This window comes from Felis catus, chromosome C1 (assembly GCF_018350175.1).
Source record: "Felis catus isolate Fca126 chromosome C1, F.catus_Fca126_mat1.0, whole genome shotgun sequence".
Classification (NCBI taxonomy): domain Eukaryota; kingdom Metazoa; phylum Chordata; class Mammalia; order Carnivora; family Felidae; genus Felis; species Felis catus.
Window position 1 is genome coordinate 194,731,597 of NC_058375.1, and position 20,248 is coordinate 194,751,844.

Here is a 20,248-nt window from a genome sequence, read left to right on the forward strand (position 1 = left end):
GGAGACTGGTACTGGATAAGCTGTACACACATTGCAGGAATGTGCTGAGAAAGTACACCAGGGCTAGAAAGCAAAATTCTTTCTTCCTGCAGCAGCTTTTCCATTTCCTCTACTGGCAAAGCCAAAGGTCATGCCAGAAATCAATGGGAAAATATTTAAAGGGCCAGATCCATTTTCACAGAGCAAGAAAAAAAGATGACTTTGGAGCAAAGAGGCAGCAAATAAATAATTGGTACAGCAGGGCAATCATGATAATGAGGTTGGATTCATACACACAGACAGATTATGCATGCCATGTTGACTACTATAAGAAATTTGCATTTTATTTTAAGGATGATTTGAAGATCTATTGGAAGGGTTTGAGGAGAGGAGAGGAGGAACTAGAGAAGCAATGAGACTAGTAGGAAGTAATTACAATAAGCCTAATGTAAGATGTTGGTGTCTGCAGAGCTGATGAGAAGTGGTTGGAAGGAGAATCTATGGCACTTTCCAATGGATTGAAAGCTGACATGCAGTTGATGCTCAAAGAGTATTCTAGCTCCCTAGAAAAAGGATGAACTCTAACATAACATATATGGGAACTTAGCTGATTGTAGAAAGCTTCTCTTTATATGACTGCCAACTCAGTTAAATAATTAGTATTGTAGTACCTTATTGTGGTTAAGTTTTAACTCATATTTAGTTTGCTATTTATCAATCAAAATACTCAAGATTAGACTACAAGACACCATTGACATTCAAAACCACTGTGTATGTAGGCAGTTGTCCCTCAACACACCAGACAATGGTACTAATGAAAGTAAAAATAGCCAAGAGCTATGTGTCCTTTCGGGAAGTGCAAAGACTATGAAACTGTCCCCCAGGGCACCAGACCTTGTTTGGGTTTGTATATTTGAACTTTTTACTACAATTCATGGTAAGAAATCCATTTTATGTCAAGACTAATGACAATGTGTGAAGTGAAACAAGTTTCGCTAAACATACAAATCCTTATTCCATTTGTTGCATTCTAATAGTTTTTATTCTAGTTAACATTTCAAGAGTAGTCATATACTTTTGAATTAATTTCTTGAACCAATAATGAGCCATAACCTTTAGTTCAAAAATATAGGTCTGGGAAGTTTAGGAAAATTTCTCCTCACTTCTCAGTGGCTACATTTTTTGCTGAAGCTCTTCATGTGTGAGTAGTGCTACACTACACACCCGTGCTAGTTTGTAGTAGGGTACAAAAATTTCCCTTTTGCATCACCTAACTCAGGAAGAAACTGTGCTTGGGGGTTAAGTTTACATTTTAGTTTTAAGGTTCCATTTTGGATTCCAGAATTTCTAAGTTTATAATTTATCATTTATTGTCTGCCATTCACTGGAATCTGTTCCTCAAGACTAAGAAGTTAAACTTACTTATCTTCACATCCCCTAAGATACCTAAGATGATGTATTCTACTGAGTAATTAAATAAACTTACCTTATAGCGTAATTAAATTGAACACTAAATCATGACTATCGCATGTGTTTAAATTGAATAACAGAATTTCAGAACCTTGAGATTTTTAAAAATTAGTTTTGCTATTTATATGAACATATAGCTTTATAACTTTCGAAATGTTTTCAAAATTTTGAAAATTTTGAAAATTTTCTTCATAACATAACTTTTGCTTGTTTAGTACTTTGCAGTTTTCTTGGTTTTTTTTACATACTATTATCACAATTGATATTAAAATAGCCCAATAAAGTACACAAATATTCCCATTTCTATAAGGAAAAAAAAACCTGGTAGCATAGTATAATCCTCAATCTGAATCTCATCTCTTTCTATAGACTCTCCTCATTGCCCATCACCCAAATAACTCACCAACTATACCAATTACTTATTCTCCTCCACCTACCCAAAACTCATGATTTTTTTTAGCTCCATACTTTTGTAGGCATTGTCCCCCCTGACTGAAATGCTGATCTACCCTCCTGCCTCATCCTCAACTTTGCCTAGCTAAGTCCAACCTATCTTTCAAAACTCTTTCCAACCTCTCTACTTCCAGAAGTATCTAGCAAAAGTGAAATTAGTAAGACTAGTTGGGAGGATATTAGAGCAAACCAGACAAAAGTTAAGTGAATAAATAAGGAAACAAATGAGAAAAGAAGACCTATAAGCCATGTTGTGTCACCCCTTGGAATGTTTGGCTTCCAATATAATCGTCTTCTTTCTGTCCTTGGAAACAGAGCCTCTCTCGTGATACCTCCATGCCAAAGGTCCCGCTATGCCACTTACTTTGACGTTGCTGTTCTTCGCTGCCTACTCCAGCCTCATTGGTCTGAGGAAGGTACTCAGTGGTCTCTGATGTACTATCTACAAAGGCTGCGGCACATGTTGGAAGAGAAGCCAGAAAAGCCCCCAGAACCAGATATTCCTCTCCTGCCCAGACCCAGGAGCAGCTCGATGGTAGCAGCAGCTCCCTCACTAGTGAACACCCACAAAACCCAAGTAAGAGAAACTCAGTCCATTGTCTTTTGAATCACCAATTTTGGCCATAACAGATTCTCTTTTTCTTCCATTCATCCATCTCTTATTTATTCCAGTGCTGACTATTTTGTTGGTGGCTTACTCTAATGAAATTGCCCTTTCCCTTCTATCTTTTACTAGACCCTTTTGCTTCTTTTTAGTATTGAATTTACTGTTCAAAAAAAATGGTATCTAAATGCCTCTTGTACACACTAATCTAGAGTTAAGACTCTGATGATCCAGAATAATGGGAAATTGGGCCTTCCAGCTACCTGAAGTACTAGTTAATAGATAGCTCTCACATATAACTGTTAATTACTGGTATCATGAAATGTGACATTCACGTTATGTGGAACATGGTTTAACTTTTTGCATAGCTCAGAATTTTTCAGCACCCTAATATCATAATTAGAAATAATTGCTTTTCGATATATAGTCTTGCTCTTCATTATAGATGTTTGAAAAAAATAAACTGTATGCCGATTTGATGACATCCCCCTGAAAATCACTTTTTGGAAAATAAATGTGTTAATAGCAACTTAAACACTTTTTCTTTCCCTCTTTCTCATTGATACCATGTATGTTGAATATGTAGAGAAAAAAGGTGTAATTTGCAGTGTGTTCCAGTTTACTGGTTTGTTTGGTTTACTTAAATATGAATTGGCTATGTCTGAAAAAGTCTACATATTCTGAAAATAAACATGAACAATCTAAGAGTATAAAGGGGGAGATACTCCGTTTTAGTAGTAGATGACTCTGCTCAAAGCAAAAATCTCCTTTGGTGAATCATTAAACAGAAAAACTTTTTTTAATAAATAAAAATGAGATACTTGTCTCCTCCCTATTTTCTTAGCTTTCCTGAATCTGGATCCTCATGTCTCACCGTTGAAAACTCCAAACAGAAGTTACAAAATATATGATGTTTCTCCTCAGTAGCAGGATATGGATTCTAAAAGTCTGGACGCACAAGTTAAATACTTCATAGATATCAAAACAAAAGACTTACCCCTCATAAAAATAAGACATAGAAAATGTCAATTTTCTTGTCAATAAGAAAAGTCTTTAAAGCCCTAAACTCTGATCATGAAGTCTACCTTTATTTTCTGTTAAGGATCTCACCATGAAGTGTAATGAAGAGGAAAAATCTCTTAGCCCTGAGGCATTTTCTAAGGTTTCGTTGACTAATTTACGTAGATCTGCAGTTCCAGATCTTTCTTCAGACCTTGGCATGAACATTTTTAAGAAGGTGAGTCAAATCACTTATGCTCTTTGATATTTTGGTGATTGAAATACAAATCAGCATGACATGAGGTACTTCTGATCATGCTGCAGAATAAGGTGGGCTGGGAACGGAACCTTGAGAAGAGAGGTCAGCCCCCAGTTATAACATGGCTTACAGCATGACCTTGTGTAAGTCCCTCTGTGTTTAGGAATGTTTGCCATTCTAAATGCTACCAAGCTTAATCCTGATGACATGTATAGAGGGCTTTTAGTAGTGGGGTGGTGGAGGTAGTCGTGGTAGCCATGATGGCAACTTAGGTTTCTATGATTCATCTCATTTCATCAAGCATTTTATTTTTTTTAATTTTTTTTTTAATGTTTATTTATTTTTGAGAAAGAGAGAGACAGAGCATGAACGGGGGAGGGTCAGAGAGAGAGGGAGACACAGAATCGGAAGCAGGCTCCAGGCTCTAAGCTGTCAGCACAGAGCCTGATGCGGGGCTTGAACCCACGGACCGTGAGATCATGACCTGAGCCGAAGTCGGACGCTTAACCAACTGAGCTACCCAGGCGCCCCTCATCAAGCATTTTATATAACTGGTTCTCATTTAATCCAATGAGATCCTCATTTATCACATTTTGCACCTAAGAAACTGAGTCTTACTAAAGTTCTTAGAGTGATTTAATCATCCTGGAACATTTATTCTTGAAGTCATCTCCATTTTAAAGACAACAAACAAACCAAACTCTTAATAAAGTAGCAAATCCTTACAGCAGATCACTAGATTTTCTACCTTCACAACTTGTTATAAGTCATAGCATAGGTTTCCATTCAATAAGCATTTTTTAACCATCCACTAGAATTCTAAAGATGAGAAATTAAAGGACGAGTGTGCACTTGGGGGTTAGCTAATGAGAGTTCAAATTCTCACTCTGCCACTGTCAACCTGTGTGATACTGTGTATCAGTTTCTTCATTTGAAATTTGGGTATATAATATACTTACCTCAAAAGGTTATGAGGATTAAGTAAGATAATTCACATTAAGGTCCTTACTGTGCCTGGCACTTTGTAAGTATTCAATAAATGTTGACTATTTTCAAAAAAGAAAGGAAGGAACCGAGCCTTAGAAATTTGGGTAGTCCATGAAAGCTTGAGTCAAAACTCAAAACTAGGTGTTCAAGCTAAATAGTTCATGCTCTTATGAATCCATCCTTCCACCTCTCTTTTTGTAAGTATATGGAGCTAATGAGATAGAAAATAATATGTATAGAATAATGTATGTGCAGTAGCTTTATTTTCCAATTTTCAAAATAATCAGTTCAATTGTGTTCATGGAAGACAGAACATTTATTATTAACTTATCTATAAGCTCAGAGTGTTGCTAAGCAAGCAGTCATGTCTACTTCATTGTTAATACAATAATAGGCAATGGCTATAGTTTTTCTAAAAACATTGATCATCAGGGGAATAAGTTTTCAGTACTGACTGCACATGAGAATCTCTGGGGAGCCATTAAAAATTCATGTGCCCAGGCCTGAACTCAAGCCAATTAGGTCATAATTGCTGAAGGTTAGGCCCAGACATTGGTATATTTTAAATGCTTCCCAAGAATTCTGAGCTCTTATTGTTTGGTAGGAATAATGGGTTTATACCAATTCATGCTGTCTTTTTTAACTCTCCTTATGAACAGTGGCACACATTTGAAGTTGTCTGGCCAGAACCGTTGATCTCAATCCTGAAAAATGGAACAGAAAATACTGGCTGATCTAAGTGGTGACTTAGGGATCCTATACTCTACGTCAGTGGTCCTCAAATTTTAGCATGTATCATAATTACCTACAAGACTTATCAAAACCCACATCACTAGGTCTTATCTTCTATGTTTCTGATGTAGTATGAACCTGAGAATTTGTACTTATAACAGTTTCCCAGTTGATCCTGATGCTGCTGGTCCAGGTACAAGCCAACCAAGCAGAAAGACCCAAGGGATATGTTGTCTTTTGCTTTGTTTCTTTCACTCTTTCAATGCATTGTGGAAATGTCACCCATCTCTATCGGATGATACTCAGTGACTTTCTGAGTCTCTTCTTCCTGGAACATTCCTGTAATTTACTGTAGATTGTAGAGCCCTTTGGGAAGCAAACTATCACTTTTCCTTTGCCCTGTGCCTAACCCTTAACCTCTCATCCTCATAGTTCAAGAGCCGCAAAGAAGACCGAGAGAGGAAAGGCTCCATCCCATTCCACCACACAGGAAAGAGGAGGCCTCGAAGAATGGGAGTGCCATTCCTGCTTCATGAAGACCACTTGGATGTGTTCCCCACCCGAAGCACATTCTCCTTCGGAAGTTTCCCTGGGCTTGGAGAAGACAGGCGAGGCATTGAAAAAGGAGGCTGGCAAACCACCATTTTAGGTGACCACAAGGACTTTCCAAAGTAGGGCAGAGCTTGAGTGACCTGTTTAGAAATCTGGATCTAGGGCTCCCGGGCAAATCTGCATCTTTCTTGAACAGTTTAGTCAAGAAATGTGGGCCCAGATGCTAGCTTCCTAGTACCAAAGGAATGCAGGTAATTTAATTAAATATGGAAAAACCCTGTATAATTAGGTAATGGCCCTATTTCTTACATACTCTAGATGTGGAAATATGGCCTTAAAGGGTCTTGTGCATTAACTTCATTGTGAATCCAAAGGCAGACTTTAATTTGGATATTAGAAAAGGGAAATGTAAAGAAAAGAAAAAGATTCTTTTTTCTTTCTGAATGACATATTCAGAAAGCCAGCTCAAAATCAGGAGCCAGAAGCTAGCTGGAACTCCACATATGGTTTCTGACATTTGGCTTGGATTGGGGCTGATCTTATGACAGGCAGCTTCATGAATCATCTTGACCCTGACTATCCCCAGGACTAGTCTCATTCCTAATATCTGACTGTGCCTCATACACTTCCCAATGTCCCTTTACTCTCACTGCCATCCTTTGGTAAAACAACATCTTGGCAGAGGATCTTCCATTTTCAAACCCTCTTGTGGTGCTCTCGTCCATCTCAGGGAAATTTACCCGGCGGGGCAGTTCGGATGCAGCCACGGAGATGGAGAGCCTGAGTGCCAGGCACTCACACTCCCATCACACCCTGGTGAGTGACCAGCCAGATCACTCCAACAGCCATGGAGAAAACACTGTCAAGGAAGGTGGGTCGGAAGGCGCACCTGCAGGCGGGAGTTCAGGTTCCTTTTCCTGTTTCCTGTTTTTACTCCATGTTTCATTTTCATTGTAATCTGGTTCCTTACACTTTTTGAAATTTTGCATTCATGTATTACATTGCTTGGTAATTTACTAGTGAGCCGTTGTTAGGATTTCCTTAGTAACAAAGCTACTCGATGGCATACTGCAAGCACCATGCGTCTCAGAGGGAAAGCAAGCCATGCATATTTGTTTTCAAAAGGTCATAGACCCACAGGGCTAGAAGAGACTTGGAAGACAATTATATGCATTACTTGGACACCCTGTATGATGTCCCTCTAAAGGACTTGTCCACTTTCAATGTGAAGAAAGTCACTGCCTTCCAGGGCCATCGATTCCTTCCTCAGACAGCTACGATTTTAAATAAGTGCCTTATGTGCTTTGTGTGGAGAAAACATGTGTGTCTGGGTGGAATCTAAAATGGGTTCTTAATCTGTACTCTTAACCTATGAGCATAATTTGAGCTCTCTTTTCCCAGGGGTATATTTCAAGTATTTGATGATACCAGTTAGTTACCACCACAAATTTATGTTCTATTACTTTTAAGCAAAAAAAAAAAAAAAAAAAAAAAAAAAAAAAAAAGAATCCTTCTTGTTTGTTCCTTAAATATGCTAGATAAAACCAAATATTTTACCAGCCACAAACTTGGGGAGAAATACTTCAACTAAACTAGTTTAACTTTATCAGTAGGATCTGCCATTTAATAGTGGGCAAAATCCACCTGTTAAACAAAAGTTAAATTCTAGCCTGAGTCTTAAGGAAGCCAGTTGGAAGTCATATTTTCTATAACCTTCATTCGGATATTACATGGCCTTAACACTTGAGGCAATTCCATGAGAATTGAGAATAGCTTTGAGACTATAAGTCAAATATCTACAAAAGCTTCAGCTGTGATTGTTGTCATGATAATAAAACTGTCTGACATGATAGTGTGGCAAGTTAATATGGGGAAAACTAAGACATTGCTTTCTTTTTATTAGTGCAATCCCAGATCTCCACTATTACAGTTGCAACCTTCAATACCACATTGGCATCATTCAACGTAGGCTATGCAGACTTTTTCAGTGAGCATATGAGGAAGCTCTGCAACCAGGTGCCTATCCCAGAGATGCCACATGAACCCTTGGCATGTGCAAATCTGCCTCGAAGCCTCACAGACTCCTGCATAAACTACAGCTACTTAGAGGACACGGAACATATCGATGGGACCAATAACTTTGTCCACAAGAATGGCATGCTTGATCTTTCTGTAAGAAGAAAGAATTTTTCTTACCAAAGCTTGGAAGATAATGGCTCTTTGATCCAGTTTTTATAAGGCTGGGTAAAATGGGTATATAGATTCTTAGAAATGTTAAATCTTAAAATGAAAAAGCTACCCATATACAAAATTTCACAAATATGTCAACCATCATAGATGTATCTTTCCCCCTTTTTTCCAAGAATTACATCAGGTGTGATCTGATCTCAGAATATTTTTATAATCCAAAAGAATTAGCGAATCCTGAATATGTATATATAAATATACATAAATGTGTGTGTGCTAAGTCCTTTATAAAAAGTTCTCAGTTTATTTTCTTTTCTTATATAAGCAACATGATTCCAAACCTCCCACATAGCAAGGGAAAATGAATAGAAGTCCATTAAAAGATTTAAACTTGCATTCTCAGGAATGCCTGTCTCGATTATAGTTATTACCAAATGAAAGGGTTGTTATATTTTACAATTATATTTCACAAAATGTTTTATTTCACATTAGGGAACTGGATCAGCAAATAATTTAAAATATTAAAATCAATGAAAGGACATAATTTAAACATGCAAATATTTTGCATTTAAAATTGAAGTGTAAATAATGATATAATTGTGAATACATAAATGTTCCCCTATTATGGAGATATGGAAATTATTGTTCTTTATCCACTATTGACATAAAGTGAAAGGCAGAGGATTAAAGCACTTTGGTGTAAAAAATCAGTTGAGCAAGTTTCCATTTGGACAAAAAATGTCTGCCCCATTAATCACTGTTTTTCAGTACCCCTATTAACTGTCTATATGATGGCAAGTTTTGGAATACTTAATGTGAGATAATACAGACATTTTTTTCACACAGACATTTTTAATTCTTTGGGTGACTTATACGTTACGTTAAACACATACACAAGGTCCCAATACAATGTAGATAGGAACATCTGAGAATTAACTGAATTATTTATGCTTAAGTGCTTAGAACAGCCTAAAGGAAATGATTAAACATAATAAGCAAATCTGTGTACGAAGGTGTAGGTAGTTCATGTAAATTAATCATCCTCTGTTTATCTTTGTCTTCCCCCCAGGTTGTTCTGAAGGCTGTTTATCTTGTCCTTAACCATGACATCAGTTCTCGTATCTGTGATGTGGCACTAAACATTGTGGAATGCTTGCTTCAGCTTGGTGTGGTGCCTTGTGTAGAAAAGAACAGAAAGAAGAGTGAAAACAAGGAAAACGAGGCTATGGAAAAAAGAGCAAGTGAGGGAACTTTCCAGTTCAAAGGAGTATCTGGAAGTTCACCCTGTGGATTCGGGGGCCCTTCGGTTAGTGGAGCTGGAGATGGTGGAGGAGAAGAAGGAGGAGGTGGAGGAGGAAGAGGTGATGGAGGTGATGGAGGTGATGGAGGAGGAGGTGGAGGAGGTGGAGGTGGACCTTATGAGAAGAATGAGAAGAACCAAGAGAAGGTATGAATGAACCACCTTCTGTGTTCTCATGAAATGTTGCCCCTAATTTCTTTCCAGTGCCTGCTTGCCAGCAATTAGTTGACTCAATCACAATTAGTCACTAAAACAAGAAAGTCACTAAAACTAGAAATCTCTTCATTGAGTTTTCACCAGGCATCAGTAGAAACAGTTACACGAAACTGTATTCTAAGTTCAGAAATTGTATTGTCAATTCAAAGACCAATTCAAGCAGTGTTAGAGCTAATTCCCTGGTCATGTCATTTCTGCAAGAGAGTATCTACATTACCATAATTCTCAGTCTGCCACCAACGATTGTCTCTTTCTAGTTTTTCAGGGTCTGACCTAATTGAGCAATGTTTTCTTCTCAGACTACCATAGCAAAATATCACAGATTGGGCAGATTAAACAAAAGAAGTTTACTTCTCATACTTCTGGAGGCTAGGAACTCCAAGATGAAGGTGCTAACAAGGTTTCTGAAGTTTTTTTCTTGGATTGTAAGTGGTTGCTGTCTTGTTATGTGCTCACATAGCCCCTTTTTACTGTATTCTCTCTCTCTTACACACACACACACACACACACACACACACACACACACACCCCACCCACAGAGAGAGAGCGAGAGTGACTCCTCTGTTGTCTCTTTTTATAGGGCACTGATCTTGGGGTGCCTAGATGGTTCAGGCAGTTGAGTGGACAACTTCATTTCAGCTCAGGTCATGATTCCAGGGTTGTAGGATTGAGCCTTATGTCAGACTCTGTGCTGAGCATGGAGCCTGCTTGGGATTCTTTCTCTCTCTCTCTCTCTCTCTCTCTCTCTCTCTCTCTCTTCTTCTGCCCCCTCCCCTGCTCAAGTGCTCTCTCTCTCTCTCTCTTTCTCTCTCTCTCTCAAAAGTTTTTTTTAAATAAAAAAAAAATAAGGGCACTTATCAGACCAGGGCCCCACTCTCATGATGTCCACATCTAATCCTAATTACCTCCCGAAGGCCATAATCAAATACCATCCCATTGGGAGACAGGGTTTCAACATATGAATTTGGGGAAAACACAAGCAGTATCATCTTTCCTCACGATGGTGTTTCTTCTCCTGATCTAAGGAACACATTTTGGGGCAGCCAGTTTCCATCATGGTTGAGAAAGAAAGGGAAGAATTTTGTTCAGTTAATTGGTTGGTTTGTTGGTGTTGGTTTGAAAGACTAGCCTTGGTACTCTCATGTTTTACATCTTATGTTTTTAGCTTTCTTATTATTGATTATCCCTGAATTTAATTCCCTTTGCTCTGGCAACACCTCCTTTATGATCTCTGCACTTAATGCCAAGAATTAGTTTTCTCCTTTAATTTGGGTTTTAAATAAGAATTACCATAGCTTAAAATCACATAACTTACACTGATTCCAGTATGAGGTTTTTATTGGAAAATGCTGTTAACAAGTTGAAATCAACAAGACATTTGAATCTCTAACAGGTCACGATGTACATAGCAGGTTGTGTTTACAGGTGTAAGATGACATTGTTCGGAGTTCTACCATCTACACATTATCTAAACTATGAATTGTCCGTTTTTTTTCTTACAGTGTGTCAGGTTTTTACGTCTGAAAAGGTGTTGCCGTGCTCCTTCCTCTTTTACAGTTTCTTCTCCATCTCTTTCTAATCCTACTTGATACATTTTTAATGTGTATTTATCATGTGTGTTTCTGCATCTCATTATCTACTCCTATATTCCCAATATTCTGGGTCTCTGATCCAAATATTCTTTCCCAATATTTGGGTTCCTGAATCATTTCTTTAAGATTTTGTTCTTCTACCCTAATCATAAATATGTGTTTTCCAATTCTAATAGCATCTTCCGGTCCTTAAGGTTCTCAGTTTCTTACCTACTCATACATCACTGAGGACAATCCAAAGATCCTCATATCTTACTTTTACTAAACTTCTATGTTTTACCTATCAATCTAAGCTGGTACTCAAAGAGATAACAGAGGGTGTTATGTTCATTACAATATTCAAGGGAAAATAGAAAACAATAAAAGGGAGTTGTGAAATTTTGATAGACTTTTATTAGTAAAGCTTAGATAGTCCAACTAAATTGAAGAAGGCTTTGTTATGTATCCTAAGAATTTCTGAATTTCATTATTAGTATTATATTTTTGTTTTTACTTCTAAAATTATATCCAATTAGTATGTTCATCTGATTTCTTATTATAGACCTGAAATTCTCTTGCCAATTTAAATCTAGTTATTATACTAGATACTAAATAATATAAATATTATTTCGACTTAAATTATCACTCTTGATTAGATGGGATTTTTTGAAGTTAGATTATATGGGCTCAAACAGCCACCAAAATAGCAATGTTTTGTAGTTATGCAAAATAATATTCTTTATAGTAGAAAGAATTTATAAAATAAAACTTAATTATAGGTCAAGTGCATATATTTGTGATTCACAGAGGTCTGTTCTTCCCCAAATCCCTGTTATTTTTGGTGAAATCAGAATTCATCTAGTCTTGTACCCTAGTAATACCAGAAACATGGGGAATTGATTAATTCAGAAAGGAAGATCTAATTTCTATTTCTATATTTGCTACTAATACTGAGAGCCTGAAATGTATCTGTCCTGATTTCTGCCTATAGCTTGAAACATCTTTCTGAATGTCTGCTATAAGAGGAATCTAAATCCTAAGGACATCTGAAGGTCCAAAGAAAATCAAACCTGAATAGATACTTAAAAAGAGCTTTTGGAGCTAGAGATTTTTTTTAAGGAACATATAGTAATCTAAAAATGTATGTAAACCAATCTTCCAAATCAGGCCCTACCCAGGGTGAACTTTTCTGAGGCCAAGAGGGACTGAAATCCAGTGTAAGCTCTGCTCACTGAGCTCTTCACTCAAGGGCTGTATCTACTAAAAGGGCTCATCTTTTTCTGATTCACTTACCCAGAGGAATGCCTTTTCTAATTTCCACAAAGTTGTCTCGAGGAAAGCAGTATCCCACACCTACAAATGATAAACATTTTTGTGCCATTATTGTGTGTCTTACATATTTTGACTCATGTTAGCCTCACAGCTGTATGATATAGGTATTATTATGATTTCCATTTTGTAGGGCTCAGAGTGGTTAAGTAGCTGTCCCAAGGTTATGGAGCTAAGATTTGAAGCGAAACTAAAACATTTCTGAATGTTATATATATATATATATATATATACATATATATATATATATACATATATATATATATAATGTATATATATATACATATATATAACATTCAGAAATGTTTTAGTTTCGCTTCAAATCTATCGCTATCAAATATATTATACATATATGTATAATATATGTATGTATAATATGTATAATATATATATTATGTAAATAAATGTTTACTGATAAGTCCAAGTCTTCCATTTGCAACCACCTGATCTATAGAATTCCCAGGAAACACACTAAGATATAGAGATGTGTGTACGGGAAGTTTCCTGGGATGTCTTCGCAGGATCAACATCTATGAAGTGTGAAATAAGCAGGATGAGGTAGAGGGAAAAGCTGAACTGTAATATAGTTGTAACAGAGAACTCAGCCCATCACACAGGAAACTCTCAGCAAGGATGGCTCTCCAAAGCAATCTCCAGATGGAGTAAGGGAGCCCACATTTATACACCCCCATCCACCCACCCACCTTCATTATGCCTTTGACCAGCCATTAGAAGCAGGCTGCTACCAGGAAGAGCTTAAGTGAGGCAACTCTCTTTAGCTAAGAGCAACGTCTGGAGAAGAGCTCAGTGGAGAGCTGTCAGCCATTAACAGGCTCAAAGAATAAATATTCATTCCTGCAGAGGGCATCTCAGTACCACATCCACTACCTGAGCCTGTAGATTGAAAAAGAAGACCAACTGCATAACTTTAGGGAAGGAGAGTCTACCCTACCCAAATTATGGAATATGATGTCCGGATAACTCCACCTCTTTCACATCCTACCCACATTTGAGTACTTTCAACGTGTGACCCCAGCGTTTACATAACAGTCTGATCCACAATCAGAAAAGCCCTTCATAATTTACAGAGCAATGCTTATCCATTATCCATTATTTCCTTTGTTCTGCACAGTAAATTGATGAAATAGAAAGGAAAACTATTAGAAACCTTAGGGCTCTTTGGAAATAATCCACAGAAGTCCATTTTTTCTAGAAGCTATGTGCTCCACTAACAACAGGAATTAAATGGGCAAAAGAGAGGATGATGACAGTTATTATTCACCTCAGGAGGGCTTCCTATTTACCTTTGAAGGAAGAAACAAGCTGAATGTTGACAAATTTTGTATTCTCACTTTGCTTAGGCATGAGTATTACAATATAGTGAACATATTATTTTAGAAAATCCCTTAAAAATGCCAGAAGTTGCCATGTGATCTCAAAGCTCCAGACTTTGATCAGTTCCAGAAATTTAATAAGAATCCTTGCCTGGTGGTACTATCAGAAGCCTGCTGAAGAGGGTAGCTTCAGGGAAAATCTTTTTGTCTTTATCACTGATAGTCCCCTTTGTCTCTCTCTAGGTGGTTCTGATAGTCTGCCAAGGATACAGAAAGCATGTTTTCTAATCAAGAGGTCTACATTCATATCCTTTAGCACTAGAGGGTGATCAGAATGCACAGACATTTTCCTTTCTCTTAAATCATATTCTGAATTTTACAAAGATTAACTTGCTTGGTGAGCTCTTGACAATTCTGTCTTTCAAGTTGCACATGCTCACCATAAAACATATAAAATTTGGTTTAATCACAAAATGGAATCTCAGTACCAAAAGGGCTTAGTGAGTAGGTGAACAGATGTCTTTTTTTCTTGTTTGTGGGTGCTAGGATGAAAGTACACCTGTAAGCAACCATAGGCTTGCTCTGACCATGCTCATCAAAATAGTGAAGTCTTTGGGATGTGCCTATGGTTGCGGAGAAGGACATCGAGGGCTCTCTGGAGATCGTCTGAGACACCAGGTATTCCGGGAGAATGTAAGAGAATTAAAGTAGATTCCATTTCCTCTCCCTCTTCCTCTCTCCAATTTAGGAATGAGTCCTTTGACAATGAGGGTCAGTGTTCCCTGAAAAATACTATATTTCATAGGGGTGATTAATGCTGATTTGGATTGGGAAGATTCCCACAACATATCTCAAGACCTCTAAAACCCAGGCCTGGTAAAGCTTAATTGGGAAAACACTTCTGCCTTCTGCCTAGGGCAGGCCAACTCCCAGTTGGTGAAAGGGTGTATCATTGGAAAGTATGAATTAGAGTCTGAAAGACCTGTGCAAAGATAAAGACATTTAGCAAGTCTCTGATGGTCTGTGACAAATGACTTTTTAATCATCTCTGCCTGGGTACTATAGAAACATATTTTATATTAAAGAAAGGGGTCAAAGTTTAGGATTTAGTTTGTTATTCCTATATAGATAGGGAAAATGGCCCTTATTGGGACAAAACAGGACTATAAAAGTAGCCAGTCATGTTCTGGCTGCTTTGTTTCAGAATGAACCTTGACTCCTAAGTATTTAAGATCATGTCCCTTTGAACTGTGTGAAACTTGAAACTCTGCGCTTGGGCTTGCAAAGCATAATGCTGTCATGGAACATGGTCTTATTCCAGCTCATTTTCATTTGCCTCAGCTGATTGCGACTTTTCCCTTGACTCTTGAGCAATAACCCACCTCCATAGCAAGTCCAAGATGGGACATTTGCCTCATACATATGTTTGAATTGAAACCATAAGAAAATACCATAAGAAAATAAGACTTTTATGTAAATTTGAGTCCAGGAAACCCTTTGGCATATTTTGGCAGAGTTTTAAGATCATGTCAAAATCTAATGCCAGCCCATTTTTTCTTGGTATTAGTTTTTGTCATGAAATGTTCACACAGTATTAGCATGCTGGGTATCTTTCTTAATATGTCATCCACCTATCTATCCATTCATCCATCCTTGTCTGTTTCTTTTATGTTCTATTACGTTGTTTTATATTAACTTATTGTATTATATTCACAGTAATTAACTTCTAAATTATGAAACTTGGCAACTTTGACCAAGATCTAGATTTTGAGGTCCAAAATTTAAAAATCAAAATAATAATTAGTAAGGCAATAGAAAGCTGACATTGCCCCCATCTTTGCACATGCATAAGTGATTTTTAATGTGTGGTTTTTAGTTCTATCGCAGTATGAATAAGTGCCTTCAAGGCTAAAACATTAACACTCCTCATACAGAAGACCAGTTCCATGAAACGAAACACTAAAAAATAGTAAGTGTCATGCTTGACTTGGAGGTATTAAACTGGCTCTGATGCCACAACCTGTCTTTCTAGACTTGAAGAAAATAGGAATAGTTGGATCAGAAGCCGCTTGAGAGACCATTGTTGCTGTTCAGTCTACCATGCTTCCCTCACCGAGACTCCTGAACATTTCCTGTCAGGATGTCTAGACAGTTTTTTACCTGCCTTCTCAGCTTTGCTGACTTACATGGCAAATCTTCCATTATCTTGTAGCCCAGCTTAATACTCATTATAGGGATTATATTTGCCTAATTTTGCTCAGCAAACACATTGTCCAAGGTATACAAATCTGAGAAATTATCCCTGGGAAAGTCTAATTAATTCAAGAAGCTAGGTCTTTACAAATTTCTAAGGCATTGAATTTTCAGAGGTTGCTTAACTTTTAAGATGTTAAGAATATTTCTTACTTCTACCAGATCAGGGCCTCTATACTTAAAAAATTTTTTTTAATATTTATTTATTTCTGAGAGAGAGAGAGACAGAGACAGAGCATGAGCAGGGGAGGGGCAGAGAGAGAGGGAGACACAAAATCCAAAGCAGTCTCCAGGCTCTGAGCTGTCAGACACGGGACTGACATGGGACTCGAACTCATGAACTGTGAGATCATGACCTGAGCGAAAGTCGGACGCTCAACTGACTGAGCCACCCAGGTGCCCAAGGGCCTCTATACTTCTTAGAAAGAAAGAGAGAAAGAGAGAGAAAAAGAGAGAAAGAAAGAGAAAAAAAGAAAGAAAGAAAAAATTACTATAATGATATTCATCAAAATGCCTAATAATTCCAGCATGTGTCTTTTAGATTAACCATTCATTGGTTGTCCCAAAATATTGAAAGGGAATTCACTCTGACAGTTTTATATCTCTTGGAGAAGAGATTCTTGAATATTCATTCAAAATCAAAATACTTAAGGTTTTGATTCCTGATTCTTGCTTAAACTTCTCATTGAACTCATTTAGACGTTCTAATGGCCTCTAAACAGTACATCTGAAACTATGCTGTCATTGGAGTATTTTGTAGAGAAGACAGGATAATTTGTGCTTCGGGACTTTCCAACCCAGGATTTTAAAGTGCTTCATATGTGTTGCAATCAAGATCTTCACATATTTTTTATGGGGTAAAAATTAAATACTACTTCATAAGGGAAATATTTTATGTAAATGCTTTGAAAACATAATTTTTCAGCAAGCAGCATTTATTTTATAAGAAGAAAAAATGAATTTGCCTGAGAACCAGCAAACAGCAATATCTCTGGAATAAAAACACCTAATTTCTCAATATTCTAGGACCTAATAAAGGCAAAATGAAAACAATTACCAGTCCACCTGACTTTGTGATATAGCCAGAGAGATTACCACAAGGTCATGCCAAGTTTATTGCTAATTCAGCCTTTTATACTCTTTCTTTCCCTCTCAAATTTTTCCAGAAGCTTTCTCTGGGCCTTGATTTGTTAAAATAGTGATGTAACTTAAATTTTCTTCTGGGAATCCATTAAGGGCCCATCTTATGTGTTTAAATTCTTAGGGACTGCTTTCTCTAATCTTACTTCCATGATTGTGCCTGGTTGTCCAAAGTTCTCCGTCCTCAATTAAGGTGGTTAACTTGGACAAAGTCCCTGACTTCTGTGAGCCTCAATTTCCTCCACTGTAATATGGGGATACTCATCAAATCACAGAGGTGTGAAAGTCAAATGTTATACAGTTACAAGAAAGAAACATGTTTTAAACAGCAAAGCACCACCCAAATGTGATTTTTCTCTCCATGATAGGACAAGGCTGGGAGGCTTCTAATGACCCTCAATACTATCAGTGCATTCTGTCTGTGGCCTTCTGCAGCCAATGGCTGTGACGTTACTTGCTCTAATGGAGAGATTATTCCCGTTCTCTTTGTCAGATGGCAGAATCATTTACTGTATTGTCTGAAATATAGTTGTGAGTAGCAGGGTCTAGCCAGTGGTCACTTGGTTGTCATGTCTATAAAGTAAATTTCTGTTTAAATATCAAACTTTCACATTGAAATACAGACACATAAACAAACTAGATGTGCCTTTATTTTATGCCTCCTTCATGCTTGAAGGGTCCTCCCTTCCTGGCCATATATGAAAACACTGGATACCCACTTCATATATCCCTCTCACCCACTCCATTAAATCTACTTAAGTCCAAAATAGCTGAACATGGGAGTAGCACCCTTCCTCCCACTGCACAAAGCTTTGAGGTTTTCTAAACCTGGATAACCAATTCTATAACCTGCCTAATTTTTATACTTGGAGCATTTTTCATTGAGATCTTAAAATCGTGATCTTGGCAAAAAGACTGAATTCCTCTGGCACCAGCATTAGACGTTAGCCTTGGGTTTTACTTGGAGCAGCCCTTCTAAAAGTAAAGTCCCTCATACTGCTCAGCTTAGTCTCTGCCCCTTCCTTGCTCAGACAAGGGGGGCTTGCAGGGTTGGCTGGCACCAGCCAGCAGGGATGGACAGAAGCCTTTGCCTTCCGCAGGCTTCTGTCTCAGACTAATGGTATCCCCAGCTTAAGCTGGTACCTGTGACTTCTTCACTTTTCTTCCTTCATTACAGGCCCAGAACTGCCTCACTAAGCTATACAAGCTAGATAAGATGCAATTCCGACAAACCATGAGGGACTATGTGAACAAGGACTCTCTCAATAATGTAGTGGACTTCTTGCATGCTTTGCTAGGATTTTGTATGGAGCCAGTCACTGACAGTAAGTAAAGCTGTGCCATGTTCCAGGAGAGATCACTATGAGGTGAAACAGGTAGTGTTTCTGAGGTACCCTGAATATGTGGGGATAGACTTTAGAGGAAAAGGTGTGTGTGTGTGTGTGTGTGTGTGTGTGTGTGTGAGAGAGAGAGAGAGAGAGAGAGAGAGAGAGAGAGAGAGAGAGTGTGTATAATAGAGTATAAGCAAGAGAAGCTTGCACATTATCTTTGGTGACACATTTTGGGGGGTTTCCAAGGAGAACTTAACTCAGCAAAGGGCATTTTGTAAAGCTGTGGCGTCCCCACCATTAGCCCCTCAATCTATACACTATCACTCATGGCACTCCTCTCTTTCTCATACAATTTTCTGTTGTATGACCACTGAGGCAAAATCAGGGAACAAGGAGTATATTCATTAGTTCAACAAATATGAAATGACTACCTAATATGTGCCAGGCAGAGTGCTTGAAAATTTTTTTTCACAAGATAAAACAGGAAAGAAAAGATATATAGAAACATAGTAGTAACATAATTTTGATATACTCGTATACACATATATACTAAAATATTTTAAATAGGCAAATAGATATATAGATAATCCCACATACCATTTTAGAACTTGGTGTTTTGAGAAAACTCCACTGTAGAAACCTGTGGTATAGGGGGACCAGTGAACATATTGCACTCATAATAGACCTAACACCTTCAATACCACTTGGGTGTAAACACAGTAATGAAATGAAAGTGATGTATGAAGACTGAGGTGAGTAAAATACACATTTTAATTAGAGCCTGGGAAGAAATAACTTCTTCATGTGGATGTTTATGGTTTATATAATATATGTGTGATAGTTGATTAATTTATAATGAAGATCTATTTGATGAATTTGGAAGCAGTTTCCCTATCTTTATTGTTTGGCGATCACATTTAAAACAATATTGTTCCTCTATAGAGCCCCTAAAACAATGTACATTATCAGAGTTGTTTTAAGCTGAGCACATTACAAATTTTAGAAAATAATTAAATGAGAAGAGAGATTCCTGAGTACAAACTATTTTCTCTTTTTTAAGCCATTTGAGATAGAAACTACAAGCAGAGACTAAGAGATTTCTTTCTATAATGTAAAGTCTAGGGCTAATCCCCAGCCAGTTGGCACAGACAGTGAGAGGTTATGGTAAAGTGACAAATCCCCCGTGGGACTCTTGAGAGACAGAAGTAGCTCCCAGTGAATCAGCCAGCCAAACACACAGGTCCCTATCTGATCAGTGTCAGGGCTACATAAATCCTGACCGTACAGTCCACAGATGGTTCACAGTCATTAAGAATCTTCTGGCAAGTCTCCAGAATAGCTAATGTGTCCCCTAAGAAATGTTTCCTGGATATGTTGAAAAGTGGCATAAAGTGCCATGGGAGGGTGATGGCCTCAGTTCACTGGCATTTCACATCTCAGTGAGTTATAAGGAAGTGGCTCTAAGAGAGGTGGTAGGTTTTCCCTCTTGGTATGGCAAGTCTGTGGAGGCAAGAAGCTGCTAGAAGTTCTATGCAGCTCGTGGCAGGACTCA

General features: G+C 37.7%; 1 protein-coding gene across 4 annotated transcripts in view; it reads left to right on the plus strand.

Moving 5' to 3' along the window:
• UNC80 (unc-80 homolog, NALCN channel complex subunit) overlaps positions 1–20,248 on the plus strand; it is a 227,255-nt gene that overhangs the window by 41,543 nt on the left and 165,464 nt on the right. For 3 of the 4 annotated variants that reach the window (XM_045034431.1, XM_023259652.2, XM_011285519.4), the window contains exons 8-15: positions 2,218–2,479; positions 3,609–3,743; positions 5,916–6,132; positions 6,766–6,906; positions 7,939–8,207; positions 9,292–9,669; positions 14,519–14,665; positions 18,543–18,690. In XM_045034431.1, coding sequence (XP_044890366.1) covers positions 2,218–2,479; positions 3,609–3,743; positions 5,916–6,132; positions 6,766–6,906; positions 7,939–8,207; positions 9,292–9,669; positions 14,519–14,665; positions 18,543–18,690 — 1,697 coding nt within the window. The remainder of the gene's footprint in view (positions 1–2,217; positions 2,480–3,608; positions 3,744–5,915; positions 6,133–6,765; positions 6,907–7,938; positions 8,208–9,291; positions 9,670–14,518; positions 14,666–18,542; positions 18,691–20,248) is intronic. The other variant, XM_011285520.4, reaches the window with a different exon arrangement.